Genomic DNA, 27,845 nt, shown 5'->3' with positions numbered 1-27,845 from the left:
TTCTGAAAGAATAATAGGTACTATTTCTTCCTTAAATGTTGGGCAGAATTCACCAGATAAGTCATATGGGCCTAGAGTTTTCTTTGTGAGAAATTATTTAACTATGAATTCAATTCATTAATATGAGGCTATTCTATTATCTATTTCTTAAGTGAGCTTTGGTAGCTTGAGTCTTTCAAGGAATTTGTTCATTTAATCTAAATTTCAAAATTATTGGCATATAAAGTTGCTCAAAATATTTCCTAATTATTTTTATTTTTTATTAAAATTTTATTGATATCATTGTAGAGTCACATGAAATTATAAGAAATAATACAGAGAGACCTCTTGTACACTTTCCCCAGTTTACCCAATGGTGACATTTGCAAAATTATAGGATAAAGGCACAACCAGGGTATTGACACTGATACAATCTGTCACTATTATTTAGATTTCCCCAGTTTTCCGTGTGTGTGTGTGTGTGTGTGTATGCGTGTGTGTGAATTTTATACAAATTTATCACCTGTGTAGGTTCATATATTCACCTCCAGTCAAGATACTGAATAGTTCTAAAACGAAGGATCTTATGTTCCCCTTTTGTAACCATATCTCCCTCCCTTGGCCCCCTTCCCTAACTCTTAATAATCACCAATCTGTCCTCTATTTCTAAAATTTTGTCACATTAAAAATGCTATATAAATGAAATCATTATAGTATGTAACCTTTTGGAATTGGCCTTTTTTTTTTTCTGCTCAGTAATAATTTCCTGGAGATTTATCCAAGATGTTGCATGTACCAATAGTTCATTCCTTTTATTGTTGAGTAGCATTCCATGGTACGTATACACCACAGTTTGTCTAACCATTTACCATTTGAACAGCTGCTACAATCATTTGTGTACAGGTTTTTGTGTGAATATAAGTTTTCACTTATGTGGGATAAATGCCCAGAGAATGTCTTTTAATATCCATAGGATCTATAATGATAATGTTCCTTCTATTATATCAAATATTGGTCATTTTTGTCTTCTACTTCTTCTGATCAGTTTGCTAGAAGTTTGTCAATTTTATTGATCTTTTCAGAAAACCAGCTTTTGGTTTCACTGATTTTCTCAATTGTTTTGTTTTCTATTTCATTTCTTTCTATACATATCTTTATCATTTCCTTCTTTCTGCTTACTTTTTCTAATTTTTTAAGGTGGAAGTATAGGTATTTGAGTTGACTTGACACTCTTCCTCTTTTCAAACATAGCTATTTAAGCTATAAATTTCCCTCTATGCACTGCTTTAGCTGCATCCATAAATTTTGATATATGGTGTTTTTATTTTCATTCTGTTCAAAAAACTGTCTAATTTCCCTTTTGATTTCTTTTTGACCCATAAGCTACTTAGAAGTATATTATTTAGTTTCCAAACATTTGAGATTTTCCCCAGATATCTTGCATTGGTTTTTAATTTAATTCCATTATAGTCAGAGAACATAATTTTTATAACAAATCCTTTTAGGTACACTGATACTTGTTTTAATGCCCAGAATAGTCTATCTTGACAAAACTCTCAGGTTCTCTCAAAAAGAATATTTATTGTAGAACACATTCAAGGACTAGAAAAACATTACTGTTACCTGGTAGAGTGTCTTATAAATGTTAAATAGGTAAAATTGGATGATAATGTTCTTTCAGTCTTTGAAATCATAACCAATTTTCTTTCTATTGAGAGAGATGTAGAAATCTCTGATTATAATTATGGGTTTCTCTATTTCTCCATCAGTTTTCACTTTATGTATTTTAAGCTTCTTTATTAGCTGCATACACATTTAAGACTATTATGTCCTCTAAAATTTAGAACCTAGGTTAATAGACCACTTTCCTATAATGAAATGACCCTTTTTATCACTGGTAGTATTCTTTGCTACGAAGTCCAATTTATCTAATAATAATATAGCCACTCAGAAGTTCTTTTTTTTAAAAAATTAGTCTTAGCCTGGAATATCTTATTCCATCCATTTGGTTTTAACCCATCTTTGTCTTTAAATTTAAAGTACAATTTCTTGTAGACAGCCTACAAACTCTGCCTTTAATTGGAATATTTAGACCACTTGCACTTTGATATGATTGAGTTTGAATCTATCATCTTGCTATTTGTTTTCTACTGGTCCCATCTCTTCTTTGCTCCCTTTTTCCTCTTTTTCTGTCTTTTGGATTGAATTTTTATATGACTCCATTTATCTCTCTTGTTGTCTTATTAGTTACATTACTTTGATTTATTTTTGTTTTGTTCTATGTTTTTGGTGGTTGCTTTAGAGTTTATAGAATATATCGTTAACTTATTATGGTCTCCCTTCAAGTGACATTACACCACTTCATGTAAACAGAGTAAGAATCTTATAAGTAAGTGTATACTTCTGTTTTCCCTCTTCCTGCCTTAGTAAATTGTGGGCATACACATTACTTCTACATATGTTATAATCTTAAAATACATTGTTATTTTTTCTTTATAAATAATATATACATTATTTTTTCTTTAAATAATTATATTTTGAAGAGATTTAAAAACAAGGAGACAGTTTTTTACATAATTAACATTTCTGGTGATTTTGATTCTTTTTGTATAGATTCAGATTTCCATCTGGTATTATTTTACTTTTGCCTGAAAGACTTCATTTAGTACTTTTTTGTAGTGCACATTTATTAATCATGAATTTTTTCAACTTCTGTATGCCTGGAAAAGTATTTCCCTTCACTTTTAAAAGATATTTTCAGGGCCGGCCCGGTGGCTCAGGCAGTTAGAGCTCCGTGCTCCTAACTCTGAAGGCTGCCGGTTCGATTCCCACATGGGCCAGTGGGCTCTCAACCACAAGGTTGCCAGTTCAATTCCTCGAGTCCCGCAAGGGATGGTGGGCAGCGCCCCCTGCAACTAAAATTGAACATGGCACCTTGAGCTGAGCTCCCGGATGGCTCAGTTGGTTGAGCATGTCCTCTCAACCACAAGGTTGCCAGTTCGACTCCCGCAAGGGATGGTGGGCTGCGCCCCCTGCAACTAGCAATGGCAACTGGACCTGGAGCTGAGCTGCGCCCTCCACAACTAAGACTGAAAGAACAACTTGAAGCTGAACAGAACCCTCCACAACTAAGATTGAAAGGACAACAACTTGACTTGGAGAAATGTCCTGAAAGTGCACATTCTTCCCCAATAAAGCCCTGTTCCCCTTCCCCAATAAAAAAAAAAAAAAAAAAAGATATTTTCACTGGTTATATTTCTAGATTGACAGTAGTTTTTTTCCTTCAGTACTTCACAATTTTCTCATTTTCATTGTTTCTAATATGAAGTTTGCTACCAACCTTATCTTTGTTCCTTAGCATGTAATATATCTTTGTTTTCTCTAGTTACTTTTAAGATTTTCTCTTTTTCATTGATATTAAGTACTTTGCTGTGGTTTTCTTCATGTTTTTTATGCTTTAGTTCTGTTGAGATTCTTGGATCTCAACAGAATTTATAGATTTTGTTAATCAAATTTGGAAATATTTTGGCCATTATTTCTTTAAATATGTTTTCTGTCTCCCCACTTTCCTCTCCTTTGCAAATTCCAATTACATATATGTTAGGCCACATGAAACTGTCTCAATCTCATTGAAGTTCTGTTCTTTTGTTTGTTTGTTTTTTAAGCCTTCAAGTGTTTCATTTTGGATACTTTCTATTGTTATATCTTCAGATTCTTTTCTTCTGTGGTGTCTAATCTGCTATTAATTCCATCCAGTATATTTTTCACCTCAGACATTGTATTTTTAATTCCTAACCTATGGCTAGTTTTCCCTCACTACTGAGACAATACTCTCCTGAGTACTCTCTTTGATGCCCTGTATATTGTGAGTTCTGTCTACTCTGACTTGAAACACAAAGTACACATCATCTCTGGGGATTGTGCTGTCTATTCATTTCTATTGGTTTTTCTTCCAGCCTTGAGTAGTTTCCTCACATCATGTGGTGATAAGTACTCAGCTGTAGACACCGGGGGACTCTCTGCAGGTGTCCAGAGCTTTCTTTACATTCAGCTTTCTATTCTCCACGCAGGTCTCTCCTGAAAATTCTAGCCAAATGACCTCTGGATTCCTAACTCTGTAAACTCAGAAAGAACACCAGGATCTGCTTTGACCCCCTTCCTGTACTGTGTGACCTGTAAGCAACCTCCATGAAATAAGCTGAATTGATGGTGGAGCTCCCCCCTCTCAGGCATCACTGTCCTACGCAGTTGTTGGCCATTGTCTGAAAACCCTTGTTTTAGATGTTTCGTTTGGCTATTTTTTTCAGTTGTTTAAGGCAGGATTATAAATCTAGTTGTGAGGATGAAGTCTCCGGAATGGGATTAGTGCCCTTATTAAGAAGGCCCAGAGAGCTCCCCGCCCCTTCCACCATGTGAAGACGTAGTGAAAACCCAGCTATCTGTGAACCAGAAAGCAAGCACCAAATCCGGCCCTGTGATCTTGGATTTCCCCACCTCCACACCATGAGAAGAAATTTCTGATCTTTATAAGCCACCAGTCTACGGTATCCGTTACAGCAGCCTGAAAAGACAGGGTTCATTACTCCGAGGGCCTGAGATAGGCAAAGCAGGGTAGAATAGGATGCACTGTACCGTAATGATCAATACCAGGAAAGCATTACTTTTGGTGAGATTTAAAGGGCGAGTATGGGGTCTCTGTTGGGGCAGAGATTATCATGGCCAAGCCGAGAAACAGACTATAGCCCAGGAACAGGTAAAGGTAAATACAGACCCTGCTCCAGCGTGTGCTGACTTCTAAGAGACTTTTCAACTCTATAAATGATTGGCACTAGGAATCTTGTAAACACAAATGATACTTAACATTAAAAACATCAATAGTATTTCTACTTACAAAGGCCCTGTCTCCATGGAGATGTTGACATGTGCTTTGATTTTCAAATCTTTCTGGATTTTAGGGTTGCAGGCTTGCACGAAATTGCCCAGGTAGATCTTACCTGGCACTATTTCAACAGGGTATGGCTGAAATTCATCCAGTTCCTGAGGTGGGGAAAGAGAAAGGTTGCTATAAATATTCCCCAGGGAAGAAGTTGTTTTCATTTGGGATTTTTGTTGCTGTTTTGCTTTTTTTTTTTTTGGTTTGTTTTTTTGTCTCTTGAAATGTGGCTCAGCAAACAGGCTTGGAAAGATAATCCAAGACAGTAAATAACACTGAGATCTAGGCATTCAAAGATATTGGCAAGTAACAATGTGCACGAGGAATTAGAAGGACTGAGCCGTAGCATCACGGTACAGCACGCTGAATCTGAACACTGACGCCCCACTTCCCTCCACGGCACCTGTTTGCATTCGGCCAGGTGCGCAAAAATTGAAGTCTGATACCCGATGGCCAACAACTGCATAAACCCAGGGTATGTCCAGCTGCGGGCAGGACAGCCCTTTTATTACAGTTGGAGGCCACCAGAATTTAAAATACATTTAAAAATAAAACCAAGAATCTTTCACAGGAGACTATTTGCCATGAGGAAGTGAATTCTGATAAAGTTCCGATGACTTCTGATAGAGAGGCAGGGAGAGCAGGGTACCACTTAAATGGAAGCTTACTGAATTCCAGGTCCAAAGTTATAAGAAGAAATATTTTGGTTTCTTTAAAAAACAAAGAGAAGCATTATTTCTATATTTCCCAAAGCGTGTTCAAAGAAACACTGGTCCCTCACAACACACTATGAAAAAAGGGTTCAGAGAACCAAGTATATATGGGAAGCAGTACCTGTGATATTCCCCTCTTAGAAACTCACAGTGGACATTAGCAATGAAAGGCTCAAAGAAATCTGGCAGTAAAGAAATCCACTAACTACAGCCACTATGGAAAATAGCATGGAGGTTCCTAAAAAATTAAAAATGGAACTACTGGGGTGGCCGAATGGCTCAGTTGGTTAGAGCGTGAGCTCTGAACAACAGGGTTGGAGGTTTGAGTCCCACATGGGCCAGTGAGCTGCGCCCTCCACAATTAGATTGAAGACAATGAACTGCCGCTGAGCTTCCGGAGGGACGGCAGAATGGCTCAGTTGGTTACAGCGCGAGCTCTCAACAACAAGATTGCTGGTTCAATTCCCACATGGGATGGTGGGCTGTGCTCCCTGCAACTAAGATTGAAAATGGCGACTGGACTTGGAGCTGAGCTGCGCCCTCCACTACTAGATTGAAGGACAACGACTTGGAGCTGATGGGCCCTCGAGAAACACACTGTTCCCCAACATTCCCTAATAAAAATTTTTTTAAAAAAGAAAGAAATTAAACTGTTTTTTTTAAAAAAAAAAAAAAAAAAAAAAAAAGATGGAACATATAGTCTAGTAATCCTACTTCTGAGTATTTATCCAAAGGAAACAAAATCACTATCATGAAGAGATATCTGTACCCCCACGCTCCCTGGAGCATTAGCCACTATAGCCAAGAGATAGGAACAACCTAAGTGTTCATCAATGGATGAGTGGATAAAGAAAATGTGGCACGCGTGCGCGCACGCGCACACACACACACACACACACTCACCCCGACAATTAAGTTCATGAACTTTCCGCCGTGTAAGTACAGTAGAGAGTTTACAAACTTAATTGTCCGACTTTTCATATTCCTGTGTCTATAATGGAATATTATTCGACTGCAAAAAAGAAGGAAATCTATGTTGGTGACAACATAGATGCGCCTTGAGGTCATTATGCTAAGTAAAATAAGCCAGACAGAGAAAGACAAATATTGCATGATCTCACTTATATATGGACACTAAAAAGCCAAACTCATAGGAACAGAATGTATAGTGATGGTTGCCAGGAGCTGGGAGGCAGGAGGCAGTGGGGAGATGCTGGTCGAAGGGCACAGACTTCCAGGTATAAGGTGAGTAAGTTCCGGGGTCTGATACACAGCCTGGTGACTACAGTTAGCAATGCTATATTATATACTTGAAAATTGATAAGAGTAGATCTTAAATGTTCTCACCACACACACAAAAATGTAATTTTGTGAGGTGATGAGTGTAATCATTTCACAATATATACATATATCAAATCATCATGTTGTACAACTTAAATGTACACAATATTATATGTCCATTACCTCTCAATAAAGCTGGTGGAGGGAACTATAAAATCTGATTGTTCCAAGGAAAGATTATTAGAGCACCAATCATGTTGTTAGAAAAAATTATCATCAAGTAATAAGACTAATTTTATAAATAAGTTTTAAAACAGCCAGAAAATCATGCCAGTCGAAGATTGTTTTCAAAGACTTCAAAGATTGTTTTCACCAGCTTCCGGGGAACTGAGAGCCGGTGAAAATCTTCCTAATGGTTCCTTGGGCTGAACTCATGTAGCTCAGATGTTTGTCGTAAAACTGTGGCTACATCGTTATTGTTGGCATGAATTACAAATCTACTTGTGATATTCAGTAAAATAAAATCTAGGCAAAACCTCAAAAAAAAAAAGAAAAAAAGAAATCCACTACCATCAGTATAAACTGATGTTTCTAATACGATCTCTCTGTTTAGGTGATATTTTTTTCCATCAGTATTCCATGGGAAATGCTGACCTATGTAATTTCAAAGGTCGAACCCAGTTCTAAAAACTCCTCTGGCTCCAAGTCTGACTCAGAAATAACATCCTAAGTACCTCACGCTACTCTGCTGTCCCCTGCGTCCTTCACAGCACTGTGACCACAGCACATCTCCCCTCCCAGGGAACACACGTCAATTCACTTTCCTCCCAAGCTGGCAGCCTCAAAAGCCTCCATCCATCAAAGAACAGACACCAGGCTGAGCCAATCCTCAAGTCTGCGAAAGAGACTTCTGATCCTTTTCCCTGCAGGCAGCCCCCTACGTGCAGATGTGACCCAAAGCCTCAGAGCGCAGGATGGCCTCGGCAGGATGCTCAGCCTGCTGGAGCCGAATGAAACCCTCCAAGTTCCATCCTCACTAAACACCCATCACAAATCTCTCAACTCTCCTCCTGCTGCCTTCAAATCAGCCTCCTTTCCTGTGATTGTACGGGCCGCAGGGGGAAGGGTGTGTATGGATGAAAACATGCTTTGCTGGCAAGGGCAAGCCCATGTTCATTCTAGATGACACAATGGTGACAGCCACATCGACAAATGTAAAAGAAACAGGTATCTGAAATGAACGTGTCTAAACTGAGCCCATTGCCTTCCTCTCACACTGCCTCCTCCTCCTGTGTCCGCCACCTCAGTGGGCCACATCACAGGCCACCGGTCACCCACACCTAGACCAGGGCATTATTCTAGATTCCTCCCTTTCCTGTACCAACCCACACTAATCCATGCCACTGCCTAAGCATTTCTTAAATCTGTTGTCTCCTCTCCATCCCTACCTCCTACTAGGTCTCCCCAAATCCTCCCTGTCCCCATTAATCTGCTCTCTGTACTGCAACTAGAGTTGATCTTTCTAAGGGAAAGCTGACCATGCCACCCCTCAACTGCAAACCATTCCGTGACTCACCATCATCTCTCTCTAGTGTGGCTTTCACGCTTCTTTTAGCCACAGAACCGTTTTGCTCAAGATGAAATCTTATTTTAGGGATGCCACATATGGAACAGGAAATGATAAATCACTCTGTCTAAGGCAGAGGAGCAGTCTCAGAGCCCAGAATCTATGACACCATCTCCACTCATAGAAGGAGTTCCTTGGGGAACAGTAAGAACACCCCTGCTTTACAGGAAGGGAGGGGGCTTTAACTCTCACTCCTAAATTAGTAACAAGGCAGGAAGAGGCAAAGAGTAGGCACCTACATTCTAGAGAGGGCCACACACAACTAGGGTAGAACTCACCCACCCAAGCCCTGCTAGCTACCACCAGCCACCACCCCACCCGTCTTCCCAATCTACATAAGACTGGGGGTGAGGCAAGTCACACATGTATACACATATCGAATGGACCAAATTGTGCATTTTAAATATGTATAGTTATTCCTATGACAATTCTACCTTAATGAAGCTTTAAAAGGTGGGAGCAATGAGTTATCAGCAATGTGATGTTTGAAGAGAAATACTCCCTCAAACACTGCAAATCCAGTAAGGGGTGCTCTTCTAGGAAGGAGGAGGAGTGCCTGCAGGATGGGGAGACCATCCGCTCCTTGAGCTGAAAATCGTAGTGTGGTTACCTCAGTGGAAGGAGAGGAGGTGGTCCTTTGATGAGCTTGACACAAGGACCCCGGATTTGGGAACGGTTAAGACCTCAGACATGAGTCCTCACCTTTTCACACAGGCTGATGTGAGCTGCCAAGTCAGCAAGGCAAGGAGGGGCTGCAGTGAGGTCTGCCTGGGCCTCTTTGCCCATCACCACACTCCCTCGGGGCTCGTTCCAGGATTCAGGTGGAGTATGGATGCATGGATGGGTGGGGTCACGGGCTCCCAAGGGAAGGGAAGAGAATCAGGCCCAAGCAGGAAGGACTTCCCCACCTCTGACAGCAGCCAAGCACACAAGCCAGGCCCCACTCTGGGCCCTCAGCACCACAGGGGGCCCGGCCCTGAAGGGGGAAGAGAGGGGTGTCCTGGGAGCTAACCCACACCCTCCCCACTCCCAGCCCCGGCAAACCCCAGGCTGCCCAGCCCCAGGGACGGAAAGAGATGAGATTTGGTTTGAGACCAGAATGTTAATCTAGCCTAGACTGGACTGGACTGATTGTTCTTACGCCCTTTTAAAAAAATATTTCAAAAATACACAGAAGTAGATAGAATAGTGTAATAAACCACAGGACCTATCACCCCTCTGCAAACATTATCAACTAAAGGCCAATTTTGTTTCGTCTATACTGACTGCCCAACCCACGCTGGATTATTTTGAAGGAAATTCCAGATATCATATTATTTTACCCATAAATATTTCATTATGTATCTCTAAAAGATATGGACTCATATTTTTTAAAACATAGCCATAATAATTCATCACAACCTAAAGAATATAATAATAATTCCTTACTATCATCAAATATCCAGTTAATACGCACATTCCCCCACCCCATTGTTTTATAATATGACTAGGTTAAAGTTTTCATCACTAAAAGTGGCCAGAAACTATGAAATCTGCCCAAGGCTTGGGTAAGGGCAAGGATGAAGGCACAGCTAAAGGCAACTGTTGGAAAACATGAAGGCCCTGCATGTTTACATCCCATTGCAGTCAGATTCTTCAATAAACCTGCCGCCCACAGTGCCCCCCAGGGACCAGTCCCTGCCTGCCTGTCACTGCCACCCAAAGCTTGCTTTCTACGCCCTCACCCCTCTTCCTCACAAGCTCCTCCTCCCTCAGGTTTGGCTCCCAGAGGAGGTCTCTCTCCTGGGCTCCATACACCTGCTGCGCCCTTGGCCACACCTCTGTCTCCCCACTAGACAAGAACTTCTCAGAGGCAGGGACTGCTTTCTCACCCTTTCTGTATCCTCTGGACCTAAACAGCTAAGAATGGCCAGGGATCCTTGAATCATGACACCTCTCCCGGCCTTTTGACTATGTACAGCCCACCATCCAGAACTCCCCTGGGACCCTGCCTTCTGAAAGGACCCCATCTCTTAAACACCATGCCGGCTTCTGCCCACATCTGACAATTCTACATTCACCGTCTTGGCAGGAACCTCCTGGATACCCTGAGTTCATTTCCCAAGCCCTGTCTTCAAAATTTCTTCCATCTTTTCCATGATGTCCATCTCCTCCTCTTCGTCTTCCCACTCTGCCTCCCCCGCCACGCCCCACCCCCACCCGCCTCGGGGTCCTCAGAGGAAGGTCGTGCTCCCATCCAAGCCCACCTGTGCTCAGCACGCTCTCTTACCTGAGGCATCCAGATAATTTTCTGCGTCCGAAAGAAGTGGTATATGGCTGAGAAGCGCTCATAACCCCCTTTCAGGATACGGATAGGGTGGCGGGTGAGGTGGGTCATGGCTCTGCCACACTCAATGGCAGCTCCGGCCACCAGTTCTAAGAATGGAGACCAAAGAAATGAGTGTCCCCATTTGTCTAAAGCTTCAGTAGATGGCTGCTTTATTCTGAAAAGCAATTATCTAGGAAGCTGGAGCAAATATAAATAAAGATGAGTGTTACAATTAAAATGTAAAAAGCCACTTACCACCAAGAAAGTTAATCTCTGTTTTTCTGTGAATACATACCAGGGTGCCAACAAAATGTGTACAAGTGGACACAGGTCAGCGTTGCCCAAGCAGTAGTTCACCGTAATCAAAAGTGTCTGGACGCTGATGGTAACCACTGTGAGCACCTCTTGTAATTGCAGACGTCAGACGTGACTTGTATTCGTCTCTTGTTGTCGGTATATATTGAGTACTACAATGTCAATACACTTTTCCTTTCTTAAAATGTGTATACATTTTTCTGGCACCCTCTGTATATAATGCATATATATATATATATATATATATATATATATATATATATATATATATATTCTGTGTGTGTGTGTGTTGTGTGCCACATGTTGTATACCATACAATTCACCTATTTAGAGTGTACCATTCAATGGTTTTTAGTATAGTCACAGATATCTGAAGTGAACATGTCTAAACCGAGCCCACCGTCCTCCCCTCACACTGCCCCCCCTCCTGTGTAGTAAGTCAGTGTTGTGTAACCATCACCACAATCAATTCCAGAACATTTCCATCACCCCAAAAAGAAATCCTGTGCCAGTTAGAGGGTTTCACTCTCATTTCCCCCATAAACGCCCAGCTCTTGGCAATCACTACTCTCATTTCTCTCTATGAAGTTACCTATTCTGAACCTTTCATGTACATGGAATCATACATTATGTGGCATCTATGTCTGACTTCTTTCACTTAGCATGTTTTCAAAGTTCATCTATGTTGCAGCATGTATCAGTACCCTGTTCCTTTTTATGGCTGAATAACATTCTATTGTGTGGATATACCCCACCTTTTGTTTATCCATTCATCTGTTGATGGACATTTGTGTTGTTTCCATTTGGGGCTGTTGTAAATAATGTTGCTGTGAACGCTCATGTGCAAGATCTTGTGTGTGCGCTTTCATTTATCTTGGGTACATACCTAGGAGTGAAATTGCAGGAACATACAATAACTCTACATTTAACTTCTGAGGAAAACGCCAAACTGTTTTCCACAGTGACTGCACCATTTTACATTCCGATCAGCGGCGTATGAGTGTTCCAATGTCTCTACATCCTCATCAACACTTGTTATTATCTGTCTTTTTTATTATGGCCATCCTAGTGGGTCTGAAGTGATAGCTCATGGTTCTGACAACAGTTTATTCTAAAACGCCTTCATTGAGCTGTAGAATTACTATTATATTAGACTGTATGTAAATTAGATATATGATAGGAAATCTACATAACGAAGGCAATGCCAAGATATCCTGAGAGCAGGATCTGACTCCTAAAGAGAAATGCTGTGTAGCAGACTCTGGAGAGCAGGTTAAAAGGAGCCGGGAAGGGCATGAACTCGGACACCTACATTGAACCTTTGTCTAAGGATAGAAGGCCAATTCCAGCAGGGGCTGCTAAGGATGTAAGTGGCCTTAAACCCGTCTGGAGAAACAGTATTTGGAGCAAGAGCCTATAGACGACAGCCAGGCCAGGAGAGAACCTGTAGCTGGCGAGACAGAAGCCAAAAACCACCCTTGAGGGCCTGGCTTGGAAGCCAGAGAGCTGAGTCTCCCAGGGTCTCACAGCCCCATTTCCCTCTTAAGCAAGAGACTGAGAATGACTGCGCAGGTCACAGGCCCCAGGGAGTGAGAGGGGAGCTACAGCCTTTAAACCAGACGGCTGTTCCCCCTTCAATGTTACAGACCTACTGGATGTTTATTCATGAGCAGGGGCCATGGGGTCAGAGTGGGGAGAACGCCAGTTACCAGGGGACAATTAGAGATTCAACCAGGAGACCACCCCAGGGCCTAAGTTATCCAGCCAAGGATGCAATGGGGTTAATATTTTTAAAACATTAAATTCGTTCATTTCTATTCCCGTTAATCCTGAGTTCTCAGTTGACATGAGGTTTCTCACACTTTGATCTGGGGATGGGGGTGACCACCTCTCAGCCTGAGATTTAAGTTAAATTGTTTGAGGTCCTTAGCCAAACAATTATTTTGAAAGTCAGGCTTCCTTGAAGAAGGAGAAAAGGAATTCCAACAGTCTCAAAGCTTCCCTTCACAGTTGGTGTGAATGTCCTGGCCCAGGGAACTCCACCTACACATTATCCCAGCGTGGTGGTCTATAACCCATGTGTTGCAAGGAAGGGTGACTTCACAGCAGGGAAATACAAGAAGGGGGCTTCCCTCTGCATGCAAAAAGCAGCTTGGAGAGAGGGTCCCAGAGGTCAAGACAAGGCAAGATACTTCCTGGATTCCTAAGAAGACACATAGCTGAGGGGGTAGAAGCATACTGGCTGGGGGTGGGGGAGGGGACTACAAACAGCTTGCGCCCCATTTCCCACTAGGATCCTGAGACCCCCAAAGCAGAGGTGGGGAGTGGTTAACCTAATGCTGGAAACAAGGGAAGCAAGAGCAGGCCTGGGGACCAGGAGCATGTGTGGAAGGCCAGGGCAGCCTACGTAGGAGGGCACAGGGCTGAGTGCCCCAGGAGCCATCGCCACACACTGCCAGGGTGGAGGGGGCCTCTCCTGACTTACACTAGACATGGACATTTTGGCCACAGGCACAGCAAGGACAAAGGTATATGGCCAAAGGCCACACAGGCTGATTGCACCTCAACCAGAGGCCAGAAGGAAAGAACTACACAGAGACTGACACCTGCTTCTAGGATGTGATGAAGGCTCACCCCACGCCCAGATCTCCTTGGGGATCATGGAGGTGGGAGCTTACCAGTGGAAAGGAGAAGGGGTGGTGAGAGAACCCTTGAAATGGTCTTTTACAAAAGACTCTGCATTTACCTGAAAAATGCCACTTCAAAGGGGGAAAGTCGCCTTGAGTGGGCAAGGTGTGTGCATGTGTGTGCTTTTGATTTTTGTTGTGTTGTGATTGTGCTTTCCTACCCAGTGAGAATGGGGCTCCATAGCACAGTGAGGTCATTTATAGAATGCAGAGGGGGTTCCTAGAGTTTCAGGGTGCAGCCCACAATCCTAGGATTGCAGACCAGAGCCCAGCAGAATGAGCTTGGGGAAGAGGGATGATTTCCTGGCTAAGAACCTCCTGGGAAGACTGGTTTGATTCAAGGTGGACGCCTAGTGCCACCCAGTGACCGTTGCTGTGAATGTTCCAGCCCATGGAATCATCACACATATCAGTGACTGAACCACACACAGCAGAGCCCCCATGCCAACGGCCAGGGGTGGGAAGCCCAAAGCAGGAGCTGAATGGAGAACGCTGTGGAGCCTCAGTGAAGCACATTAGAACCGACCACAGTTTAATGCTCCAGCTTGGGGCTGGACTGACTGTGCCTTGATCTTCAACATCACCACCCAGGCCTTAAAAGATTGGACAGAGCCAAACTGCCTGGGTTTGAATACTGGCCCCACCACTTACTAGGCATGGTGATTTTTCAAAAGTCTAAAAATTCTTTCAAATGCCTCCCTTTAAAAGGTTGAGTCCAATTCCCCTCCCCTTGAGGGTAGACTATACTCAGTGACTTCCTTTTCATGACTAGAATGTGACAGAAGTAATTGTATCAGCCCCGAGACTAGGTCATAAAAGGTGTGTGGCTTTCCATTTCTCTCCCTCTTTCTTAGATCACGGGCTCTGGGGGAAACCAGCTGCCATGCTGTGAGGCCATGTAAGCAGTCCTACGAAGAGGTCCTTGTGGCAAGGAACTGAGATGTCCTGCCACGGCCAGTGTGAAACTGAGGCCTCCTGGCACTCACCATGTGAGTGAGTCATCTTTGATACAGATCGTCCTGGCCGAGTCAGACTTTCAGATGACAGCAGCTCCGGCTGACATCTTGACTACAATCTCAGGACAGACAATATCAGACCCTTCCAGCTGAGCTGTTCTGGAATTCTGGACCCACAGAAACTATGAGATAAGTAATATTTGTTATTTAAGCTACTGAGTTTGGGGGTAATCTGCTGTGTGGCAACAGGTAACTAATTCACTAGGAGTGGAACCTTGGGCAAGTTACTTTGCCTTTCTGGGCCCCAATTTTCCTGTGTATAAATTGGGGATGTTACGTATTAGGAAACAATTCTCCATGATGTCTCGCATTTCTATATGTCCTTTGAACAAAGGCACTAGCTTTTCAAAGATATTTGTAAAACCAACCAAGGATGGGCAGGCTTTCTGACCATTATTAAAAATTCAGGTCCCCTAAGCTCAGAGTTTTTTCCTATAATACAATGTACTATGTGGAGAGTTGTACTTGGCCCTCTTCATGTCACTGGGGTTGGGGGCACCAGCGCAGGAAAATGATGACATTCTGGCTACTTCGACTGCTGTGAGTGATAAAGTTCTTTGTCCCTGACCCGGGGCTGCCTGTCTTCGGCCAGCATCCATGAAACTGTGGCAGGCTCACTTGTCATCTTGCAAGAGAGGAAAACTCTCAGCGCCTTCCCAGGTCTTCAGAGGGATGTTGTGCAGACTGCACGAGTCGACCCAGGTAGAGCACTTGGCATGGTTCCTGGCATGTGGCAAAAGTGTTCAATAGCTGTTCATTCTTATTCTTATTCTTGCAGCCAGTGTAAAAACCCACCTTCTCTGCTATCGGCAGACTTGCCATCATCATCGTCATCGTCATCATCATCATCTTTCAGGGTTGCCTCCAGGTGGCTGGTGGTGTTGTCATACACCACACAGTACTCTACACACTCCAGATCCACAGACTCTGGGATAAGATATGTATCTGCCTTCTAAAGAAAAGAAACCACAAGAGAGGCCTGTTGGAGGGTGGGTTCAGCTGAACAAATATGCCCTATTCAGCAGCACTGGTTGGAGCCAGAGGTGGGACTGTGCCCGCTTTCCTGACTTTATTCAGGGGCACAGAAGCACTGAGACCTGACAGAAAGTCTGCTCAATTATAAGGCTTTTCCACACCCACATCCTGGGCTGTGAAAAGATGACCACAGCTGACTGGACCAGGGATAAGTGCCTGGCCAAAGAACAGTTGGTCTACTGACCTGCCAACTGAACTAACACATCGTCTCTCTCTCTGGGGAGTGGGGTGAGGCGGGAAGTGGTTGCCCACAGGGGCCAAAGCCAAAATCCCCCATCAGAGGGCAATAAGCAGAAGTCGTAAGCAAGCAGATACAGTGAGGCCGACTGTAAACTCAAATGTAAGTTCTGTGAGAGCGGGAACATTTGCCCTTTTGTAAGGTGTATCCTGAGCTTCTACAACACCGCCTAGCACATGGTAGGCCCTAAATACGGCTAAATGAAGGAACGGGCAAACAGGTCCATGAGGTCCTGCCGAGTAGTGAGGAAGTGGCTAAGGCACCATGATGGCGGACCACAGGGCAGGAACAATGGGTGCCTTCTGCCAAGGAGGGAATGAGCTCTTGCAGAGCCAGACCTGCCCGGGATCCCACAAGGTATTCTAGAGCTGGGGGAGGCCGGGCTGGGCAGCAGCTGAGAGTTTAGTCCTTCTTTGTTCTCAATGCTTCCTGAAAGCCCTCACCACTCAGGGGAATCTGAGCCTGACTCTGTCCCTTATGACCTGTCTTGCTGACGTAGAGGCACTGACAGAAAAACTATGGGGGCGACAGGACAAGTGCACATCTACCAGAGGCCGTGAGGTCAGGCTCTGAAGGTGTAGACCAGGGAGGTTCCCTGGGACTCAAAGGGGAGAAATCTGATGTGTCTAAGTGAACTAGGAGACCGCTCGCGCTCGAGGGGCAGCGGGATTTAGACAGTGATGATGAGGAAAGTGGGGTTGTGGGTGTGAAGAAGAGCATGAGCAAAGGGAAAAGGTGGGAGCAGCCCACAGAGGCTGGAACAGGCGGGAGAGCAGCGAGAGATGTGGCTGTACATCTATACATTCATTCAATAAACGTTCGTTCAGGACCTACCTTGCACTGCGCTAGGGACTGGAATGCAGAGATTTTATAAAAGGGGGAGGGAATGCCTGCGTCGGTGTGGAGGACTCAGAAAGGCACATGAGTTAGGAGACATCTGAGCTAAGACTGCAAGGGCAAGTGGAAATTTGCCAGGTGGACAAACGCTGAGGGAATGTTCCAGGCAGAAGGAACAGCTTCCAGTCATTCATTTGAGTCAACAAACAGGTCCTGAGCACGTCCTGGATGCCAGGGACCAGGCAGAGCGTCAGGGAGACCATGATGAGCAGAGCACACACTCCGCTGTGCTCACAGGGAACCACACGTACCATGTTTCCTAGATCTGAAGGGACCACTGGTTGTAGGATGCACCACCGATTTACCAACAGTTACAATCAAGAGTGTACATTAAAGGAGGGATTTATGGGCATATAACAATATCTCAGGCAAGGTGGGGAGCAACTGGTCCCCAGGAAAACCTGAACCAGGGCTCCCAAGTCCAGCCCTCTCTCTCAGGCACTGCTCTACCCCTGCACCCTCACTTCACCCTCTCAGACAACTTCCTCCTGAGGCCCAATGGCCACGGGCGCTGTTCAGACTCCCATCCTCCAAATTCCACCACCAGAATAGAAAGAGCCGCCTTCTCTAATTCCAGTTCTGATTTGCTCAGTGTCCATTCTAGACCCATGTCTAATTACTGTGTGTTAGGCACACCGGAGGAATGAGTCGCGGGAGACCAAAATTGGTCTATTAGGATTTATTTGGCATCTTTGAACTGCGGGAGGTCAGGTTAGAAAAGACCATAACCTGCCCGAGCAAAAAGGGGTGTGGAGTTTTATAGGAGGGAGAAACGAAGCTGTTCCCCCTTCAATGCTTCAGGGGGTTTCATTGTATCGTCTCCCACAACAAAGTGTTTTGGGGTGTGACCGAGCCCTCTGGTTCCACATCCTGGGCCCCAGGCCGCTGTCTGGACCCCCAGTCCCACCCAGGCCTACTGATCAAATACCACCCAGGCCCCTAGGAGCCAAAGAACAAAGCAAGACAAAATGATTTTTAGGATAAGATGGTTTCTACATTCCAGGCGGCTTCTCCAGGCCTAAGGCAAATACAAGCCAGCAGGTACAAAGTACAAAGCAAGACAAGATAAGGTTTCTTCTCCTAGCCCAAATATGGCCTAACACTGTGGCCAGGATCTGGATACTATTTTAGGGCTCACCACTAGACTCCCACAGTTTGAACAGGGAAAGGAGTAGTTCCCCTAAAAAGGGGGTGGGGGGGTTGCCAGGCAGAAAACAACAGATGTCTACCACATGCGCTTTTGGAGAAAAAGACACTGCCACATTAAAAGAACAAATCAATTGTCAGATATATTTCAATTTCAGAAATGTTAAAATATGAAGGAAAGTACATGCATCTTAGAACCAAGGACACACAGCAGGGGAAGGCTATTGAGGTGTAAGAGGAGAGGGGAAGCTTGCCAGCGGGGAGGTTGGAGGGGGGGGTGGAATCACACCTGCAAGACCTTGAAGTTGAGGGGCTCTGTGTCCTGCTGGGGGTTCCCTGCAATCTTCTGGCAAAGGCGTTGGGGAGGGGAGGGGAGAGGTGTCAGTCTAGCTGAGGGGTTCTGAGGGGCTGAGGCAGAGAGAATGTCTCTTTTCCAGAGTTGAGGGTGCTGCCAGAGCCAAAGGAACATGCAGATTTGAGAGCTGAGTTGGAAACTTAGGGCCATGTCTCATCAAGGGGCTCTGAATAGTCTGTAAAAGCAGAGAAAGGTCTGAAATGGGGATTAAGAGCTAGAGGAGGAGGCAGAATTGAAAATCCAGAGGGGAAAAAACGCCAGATAATGATGGGTTGGGTTGGGGGAAGCTTGTCCTGTAAATACACTTGAGCCAGGGCCCACACTCCCTGCCCAGTTCTGGGTGGCAGTGGGAGTTTTGTGAGACAAAATTTTAGAAGTAAAATCGACAAGATAGCTAACTGCATGTGGATAGTGAAAGCTGGAAGCTTAGGTGAAACCTCTGAGCAAGAAAGTGAGAACAGAAAAGGGGACACAGGTTACACCTGACTAGGTCAAGAGACTGAAAATAACCACATAAGATGGCGTGAACATACACACACACAAAATTCATAACTAAGGTGGGCCATGGCGGGAAGTCACATCTTTAGCCTGAAGCTTCCTTCATAAAGTCAGTCTTCACCTTAAGTGGGCCTGTCTATTGCCTTATTGCACCTAAGATGGTACCCTTGGAATGTCAGTAATCCCTTTTTCTGGACCAGAGCAGGAAAGCACAGAGTCCCTCATTATTATTATTGTCCCTTGGTTACCATCCCTATGGGAACTATTAACTGTGCTGCACCCACCTGTGTGAAAGAAGTCCCTGTCTCTCCAATGTACTTTTATCCAACCCCAGAGATTTTCCCCGCTTTGCTTTCTCCCACCCCTTAATCTACCACCAGTGGATTTCATGTAACCCTCCTCCTTTGCTCCTATGTATAAAATAAGCTGCAAACCACCATTTCGTGGAGCATTTTCTCAATCTGTTGAGATTGTGCTTCCTGGCAACTGTCTTCAGTTTGGCTCAAATAAACTCTTACAAGCTTTCTCTTAGGATGGATGTTTTTCGTCGACAGAAGTATACTGACAGGTATAAAGGAGACCAAGGATAGAGCAGTGGTTTTCTTTAGAAGAAGGACAAAGTGAAGCTAAACCAGAGACAGAGAAGAAACCAGAGAAGCAAGAGATAACCCGGAAGTCAAGGGCGGATAATGTGGTCAGGACTACAGAGCTCAGCGATGGGTCCTGAGTGAAGGCTGCCAGGCTTGGCAATGACTTGAGAGAGAAGCTACCCTGTGGGGGTGGAGAAAAGGGCCTCCCTGCAGGAGTCGGGGCATGGTGACTGCTGCGAGGCTGTCTTTTTAAAAAGTTGGAATGGAGAAAAAGGAAGATGAAAAGGGAAGGGATGGAAAGCGAGAGAGGGGCCTGCCATCTTTGGGTTATAGTAACCATCTCTATGGTTTACTGTCTGTTCCCTAAGTAGAACAGAAGCTCTGTGAGAAGAGTGACAATGAATTAAGGGCATCTTGCATTCTCTTCTGTCCCCAGGGTCTGGAACAGTGCCTGGAATGTCAATGAGTTAAATCAAGATTTGCTTCATGAAGCAGCTGACCATGCTGCAGGGTGGGGCACCTTAGGGAATGTGTGAGAAGTGTGGGAGGCCCTCGTGGTGGATGCACGGGGGGGAGGGTTCCTGCTTCTGCTGCTAAGTGTCCAAGTAGATGCCATCTCCTGGATCTAGGATGAAACCTCCCATTCTCCCCCCACTGCTGTAAGGTAGCCAGCGGCCCCAGGTTCTGACCCTGCCAGTGTACCTTCTTCACTCGAAGGGCTGTAATCACATGGCTTTCATCATACTCCTTTTTGGAACGCACATCTGAAAAGGAAAAGGATTTATAATAAATAACTGTATTTGCAAAAGAGTGTATGACCAAACTACTTAGAGAACTTACAACATCATCATCTACTTGTTTGGCAGATAGGTGATAGTTACCATCGGTTTAAAACTCAAGGTGTAATTCCACTACTCAGAGCTGCCCACACCATGCCCCCTGCCCCATCACACCCACACCCACACACCCCCTTAAGGAATAGTGAGATTTTGTGTCTTTGATTTAGGAGGAGTTTTATATGAGGCCAAAGAGCAAGGAAGGGAGAAATCAAAGCCAGAGAGAGCTCATACTAAATGCCCCCATGGAATTTTAGATCCAAATTCAGATTCTAGAACCTAGGAGCTGAGGTTCTAATGCCACCGCAAGGACAGAAGTTGTGTTTTCAATGGTCCTTAAAGTTGGGAAGAACATAGAATAGAAATTGAGCCTTATTCATAAATACTAAAAAACACTGTTATCCAAAACATACAGAGTTCCTAAAATTCAACAATAAAAAAACAAACAACCCAGTTAAAAAATGGACAAAATATAGGAACAGACACCTTACCAAAGAAGATAAAGATAGCAAATAAGCATATGAAAAGATGTTCAACATCCTATGTCATCTGGGAATGGGAAATTAAAACAACGAGATACCACTACACACCTATTAGAATGTTGGAAATTCAAAACACAGAGGCTGTGAAGCCACAGGAACTCTCATTCATTGGTGGTGGAAACGCAAAACAGCCTGGCCAATTTGGCAGACGGTTTGGCAGTTGCTTTTTTCTTTTCTTTTTTTAAAGATTTTTATTGGGGAATGTTGGGGACCACTGTGTTTCTCCAGGGCCCATCAGCTCCAAGTCAAGACATTGTCTTTCAGTCTAGTTGTGGAGGGCGCAGCTCAGCTCCAAGTCCAGTTGCCGTTTTCAATCTTAGTTGCAGGGGGCGCAGCCCACCATCCAGTGTGGGAATTGAACCGGCAACCTTCTGTTGAGAGCTCCCACTCTAACCAACCGAGCCATCTGGCCGCCCCTTCAGTTTGGCAGTTTCTAACAAAACTAAACATTCTCTTATTAGCAATATGCTCCTTGTTATTTTCCCAAATGAGTTGAAAACTTATAACCACACAAAAACCTAAACACAGATGTTTATAGCAGCTTTATTCATAATTGCCAAACCTTGGATGCAACCAAGATATCTTTAAGTAGGTTAATGGCTAAATAAACTGTGGTACATCCAGACAATGGAATATTAGGCCATACGAAAAAGAAAAGAGCTGCCAAGCCATGAAAAGACAGAGGAAAGTTAAATGAATATATATAAGTGAAAGAAGCCAATCTGAAAAGGCTATCGCTGTATGATTCCAACTGTATGACATTCCTGAAAAGGCAAAACTGTTGAGATAGTAAAAAGATCAGTGGTTGCCAGGAGTTAGTGGGGAAAGAGGGATGAAGAGGGAGAGCACAAAGGATTTTTAGGGCAGTGAAACCACTTTGCATGATCCTATAATGATGGATACATGTCATTATACATTTGTCCAAACCCACAGAATGTACAAGACCAAGAGTGAACCCTACTGTAAACTATGAACTTTTGGTGATAATGAAGGTTCAAAGTAAGTTCATCAGTTATAACAAACATACCACACCGATACCGGATGTGGATAGTTGGGGAGGTTGTGCATGTGGGGCCAGGGAGTATATGGGAACTCTCTGTACCTTCTGCTCAGTTTTGCTGTGACCCTAAAACTGCTCCAAAAAAATAAAGTCTGTTTTTTAAAGACATAAGAGAGCACTAACCACAAGAGAAAATATTGATAAATCGAATCCTTTAAATTAAGAACGTCTATCTCTTTTCATCAAAATACAACATTAAGAAAGTAAAAGGGTAAGCCACAGAGAGAAAATATCTGCAGCACAAATCACTAACAGAAGACCTATCCAGAATTTATAAAGAACTCCTAAAATCAACAGGGGAGAAAAAAACTTGAGACATCTGAAGATATCTTTACGTGATGATATCTTTAGTATAAGACATCTTTAGAAACAGCTCAAGGTCACATCCCTAGGATGACCTCAGCCCCTCTTAAAGTGCCTGTTGAGAAAACTCAAGGTTGTCACAAGAATGTATTGTTTGTTCTACCCAACCAATACCGGATGGTATGGGGCCCCTGTCTCCCAGCCTCTGGGGAGGGTAGGAGCCTAATGTTGATAAGCACCAGTTAGCAAACCCAAGTGGGCTTCACATGGGCCAGTCCCCCTCCCCTTTTTGTAATTTTTCACTTCCCTGACTCTACTAAGCCCTTGCTTGCCCCCCTCCCTATGCTGACACTCTCCCTTGAAAACACCCAGTCACCTCTGTACAACTTGGACTCAGTTCACTCTTTTCTCCATTGCAATCAGTATATTACTGATTGAAATCTGTCCTTACAACTTTAACTAATGTCTGGCATTGTTTATCTTTGACACCATTAGCAACAAAAATGCACTAACTACAGTACATTTACATACTGAGTGAATCTTAGTAAAATAATCTTGAACAAAGGAAGTCAGCATATGGTCTGTATGGCTTAAAAACAAGTGAAACTAAGCACAGTACACTGTAAGCTAATTTCACTCATTAATGTAGTTGCAAAAATCTGAAATGAATAGTAAGCCAAATCTAGTAGTGTGCACAAAAAATATATTATGATCTAGTAGGAACCATGTAATGCTTGAAAAATCACATTAAGATATTAAAGGAGAAAAAATGTACTTTCACTTCAATAGATGTAGAAAATTTTCAATTCATAGCATGAAAAACATTCTTAGTGAGTTAGGAATATAAGGCAACTTCCTTAACCTGCTGGGCATCTTACTAAATATCTACAGAAAACATCACACTGATCAGTAAACTGAGAAGACAAAATGTTCACAATCACTGCTCCTCTTTAACACTGCACTGCAGGGCAGAGGGCACAACAATGTAGTGAGGAAAAAAAATAAGTGTATAAGAATTGAAAAGGAAGAAATAAAACTGTCATTATAAACAGACAATATGATGGTCCAAGAGATTCACAAACAATTAGAGTTAGTAAGAGAGCACACCAAAGTTGCTAGATACAATATCAATATAAAAAAATCAATAATAGTCTGTAAAAGTGGAGAAAAAAAGATAATGTTTCAAAAGAGAAAATGCCTGAGTGTGGGGACAGAGCCAGGAGTACAGTGTCCAGGCTCTCGGCCTCACATGGAAAGGTGCTGGCTCAGGTAGTAAATGGCCATCAACTGTGATTGGATGGCCATCAGCTGTGGCTAGTTGGCCGTCAGCTGTAAGCAGTGAGCCATTGGCCACTAATATAACTGCTGTGGCTACACTAGCAAAAAATGGGGGCTAGCAAGAAGATGGGGGTTGAGCTAGCAAGAGCGGATTGCAGTTAGCGAGGTTGGTTGGTTGGCAGAGAAGCAGACGGCAGGTTGTGGATAGTTTGCCTCCTGTTTCCTGTGTCTCCAACACAGCCTCCAGTGAGAATATAGTGGTATGACTCCCCTACCTATGGCTCCATGGGTGTTCCTTTTTGGCCTAGCCACATCCTGCGTTCTTATGTGGGGAGCAGGACCAGAGACCCCACAGGCCACCCCACACGACACTGAGTAATGCCTCAATGACCCAAGTGTCTACCACAAGTTGTAAATCAACAACAAAGACTAAAGAGATGGCTGTGCATACAGACAATTATTCAGAAAAATCCTGTAGAAAATAAGAAAAGCTATAGGAAGATAGAAGCTAAGCTCATTCCTGTGAATGATGAAGAACCTGTAACAAAAAAAAAAAAAAAAAAAAGAAAAAGATGGCGGGGACCGGATGGCTCAGTTGGTTGGAGCGTGATCTCTGAACAACAGAGTTGCTGGTTCGATTCCCACATGGGCCAGTGAGCTGCGCCCTCCAAACTAGACTGATGGACAATGACTTGGAGCTGATGGGCCCTGGAGAAACACACTGTTCCCCAATATTCCCCAATAAAATTAAAAAAAAAAAAAAAGGTAGAAAGCAGATTTAAAAAAGCAGTACCAAAAGGTGACAGCAAAGTAGAAGAGAATAAAAGCAAAATACCTGCATGAAAAACCAAGCTGAACATAATTCTTTCAACGAAGGATATAAAGAAGAAGCCACGATGAGACTGGTAGACGAGACTGGTAGGAGGGGCAGAGACACAGAACAGGCAGGTCCCACACCCACATCCTTGTGTGGCGGTTAAGAATCAGGAGGAATATCCAGTTGTGGAGGTGCCCCCCTGAGGAGCCAGGGGTCTGAGCCGCACACTGGCCTCCCCAGCCCAGAGCCCCAAGTTGAGGAAGAGGAGTCCCCACAACAGCTGTGAAAGTCAGCAAGGACTCAGTCCAGGTGAGGGCTGCAGAAGACTCAGGCATCCTCTTACATGGCCTGAGCACAGACTCACTCTCTCACACTTGCCCTAAGCAGGCGCAGGCAGAAATGCTGGCAGGCACCATTGTTCCTTTGTCAAGTCCTCCCATCCCACAGCCTACAGGTGCAAGTGGTCACCAAACTGAGTCTCCATCAACCTGGCTAACACAGCTTTCTCCTCACTCTGCTGATTCCCTAAGACCCCACCCCACCCAATTCACACACCCAGCCCAAACCTCTTTCAGAGGCTAATCCACACAAGTAGCTAGCCTAGGCCCACACTGCAGACTTTTCTAAAATCTCTCAAAGGTTCACAAACCCCAAACAAGCAGTGGCTGGCTTCAGCGTCCCTTATACCTCTTACTAAGCAGCCCCAAGCCTGGCACTAGTGGCAGCCAGCCTTGGTTCACAGCATAACCACTCCTAGGTGCCTCCAAGCCCAGCACAGGCAGCTACCAACTGCAGATCATTTTGTAGCTCCTACCAGGTGGTCCTGGGCCACACATAGGCAGCAGCTGACGTTGGCCTGTACCAGAGCCCCTCCCAAGAGGCCCCAGAATTAAAATACCTGGTGGCCAGCTTCAGACCACACCAGAGCAGCACCCAACTAGCACCACAAATGACATACCCAAAGAGTGGATTCAGAAGGCACCAAGCCCTGGTAAAGCAAATCCTGCTCTGTGGGGTCAGCCCCTGCATAACAGTTTGTTCACTGTAGTCATGGCCAGTCCTCACAGTCAGTCAGCCTGAGGGTCAATCCCACCCATTGATGTGGCAACAGAAATCAAGGCTCAACTACAGCACGAGAGCACACACAACCCACACAAGGGACACCCCCAGAGCACCCAGCTCAGGTGAACAGGAAGACTGTGCCACTGGGCCCCACAGGATATCTACTATATAAGGCCACTCTGCCAAGACTGGGAGATTTAACAGATCTACCTAATACACAGAAACAAACACAGGGAGACTGCCAAAATTAGGAGATTAAAAAATACGTCTCAAATGAAAAACAGGACAACACTCCAGAAAAAGAACTAAACAAAATGGATGCAAGCAATCTACCAGATGCAAAGTTCAAAACACTGGTTATGGTTACAAAGCTACTCAAAGAACTTAGAGGAAATATAGATGATCTTAGTAAGAATTTCAACAAAGAGATAAGAAACATAAAAAAAGAACCAGTTAGAAATAAAAAATATGATAACAGAAATGAGGACTACATTAGATGAAATCAATAGTAGATTAGATGAAGCAGATGACTGAATGAGTGATTTGGAAGACAAGGTAGGAGAAAACACCCAATCGAAACAGCAAAAAGAATCATAAAAAATAATGATAGTTCAAGGGACCGCAAAGATAACATCAAGTCTAATAAAGTTCACATCATAGGAATACCAGGAGAAGAGAGAGAGCAAGGGATTGAAAACCTATTTGAAGAAATAATGACAGAAAACTTCCCTAACCCAGTGAAGGAACTAGACATACAAGTCCAGGAAGGCAGAGAATCCCAAACAAGATGAACCCAAAGAGGCCCACACCAAGATACATCATAAATAAAATGCCAAAGGTTAAAGACAAAGAGAAAATCTTAAAAGTACCAAGAGAAAAGCAGTTAGTTACCTACAAGGGAGCTACCATAAGACTATCAGCTGATTTATCAACAGAAATTTTGCCGGCTAGAAGGGACTGGCAAGAAATATTCAAAGTAATGAAAAGCAAGGACTTACCACCAAGATTACTCAACCCAGCAAGGCTATCATTTAGAATCGAAGGGGAGATAAAGAGCTTCCCAGACAAGAAAAAGATGAAAGAGTTCATCACCACCAAACCAGTATTACAAAAAATGTTAAAAGGACTTCTTTAAAAAGAAGAAGAAATATTGAAAATATCACAAAGAAAAGAATTTTTACTGACAAAGACAAACATCATAAAAGCAGTGGATCAACCAATACTAAAGCTAGTACAAAGGTTAAAAGGCAAAAGTAGGAAGATCATATGTAATTGCAACAGTAAATTAAGGGATACACACAAAATAAGTAAAAAAAAAAAATAATGACAAAGACATAAATGTGGAGGTGGTGAGTAAAAATGGTAGTGATTTTAGAATGTGTTCAAATTTAAGCAACCATCAACAAAATGGACTGCTATAAACATAGCGTGGTATATGTGAAGCACATGGTAACCACAAACCAAAAATCTGCAAGGAATATACAAGAAAATACAGAGAAAGGAATCCAAACACAACACTACAGAAAATCAACATACAAGAGACGAGAGCAAGAGAATAAGAACAGAGAACTACAAAAACAATCAGAAAACAATTAATAAAATGGCAGTAACTACATACCTATCAATAATTACTTTAAATATAAATGGATTAAATGTTCCAATCAAAACAGGAATGGATAAAGAAGATGTGGTACATATATACAATGAAATATTACTCAGCCACAACAAAGAATGAAATCGTACCATTTGTGACAACATGGATGGACCCAAGGGTATTAAGGTAAGTGAAATAAGTCAGAGAAAGACAAAACCATATGATTTCACTTATACGTGGAATCTAAAAGGAAAATAAACAAACAAACAAAACAGAAACTCTAGCTACAAACCTGTGGTTGCCAGATGGGAGTGGGATTGCGGGGGTGGGGCTGAGTGAAAAAGGTGAAGGGATTAAGAAGTACAAACTGGCAGTTACAAAATAGTCACAGGGATGAAAAGTATAGCTTAGGGAATATAGTTAATGATATTGTAATAACTACAGTGTTTCCCCGAAAATAAGACCTAGCCGGACAACCAGCTGTAATGCGTCTTTTGGAGCAAAAATTAATATAGGAACCAGTATTATATTATATTATATTTTCGGGGAAACATGGTATATATAGTGTCAGGTGGGTGCGAGACTTATCGGGAGGAATGGCTTCATAAGTTATCTAAATGTCTAATCACTATGCTGTACACCTGAAACTAATATAAAATTGAATGTCAACTGTAATTGAAAATTTATTTTAATTAAAAAAAAAATTAACTTAACCAAGAGGTAAAATACTTGTAC

General features: G+C 43.4%; 1 protein-coding gene across 3 annotated transcripts in view; it reads right to left on the bottom strand.

Moving 5' to 3' along the window:
- STYXL1 (serine/threonine/tyrosine interacting like 1) overlaps positions 1-27,845 on the bottom strand; it is a 56,093-nt gene that overhangs the window by 14,845 nt on the left and 13,403 nt on the right. For 2 of the 3 annotated variants that reach the window (XM_074328412.1, XM_074328413.1), the window contains exons 3-6: positions 20,321-20,382; positions 15,655-15,811; positions 10,808-10,948; positions 4,871-5,021 (exon numbers count right to left, since the gene is read on the bottom strand). In XM_074328412.1, coding sequence (XP_074184513.1) covers positions 4,871-5,021; positions 10,808-10,948; positions 15,655-15,811; positions 20,321-20,382 — 511 coding nt within the window. Of the gene's footprint in view, positions 1-4,870; positions 5,022-10,802; positions 10,949-15,654; positions 15,812-20,320; positions 20,383-27,845 lie in introns of all 3 variants that reach the window. The other variant, XM_019717673.2, reaches the window with a different exon arrangement.

This window comes from Rhinolophus sinicus, linkage group LG03 (genome assembly GCF_036562045.2).
Source record: "Rhinolophus sinicus isolate RSC01 linkage group LG03, ASM3656204v1, whole genome shotgun sequence".
NCBI lineage: Eukaryota > Metazoa > Chordata > Mammalia > Chiroptera > Rhinolophidae > Rhinolophus > Rhinolophus sinicus.
Note: the sequence above shows the minus strand (reverse complement) of the source record. Positions and strands in the feature narration are given on the sequence as shown.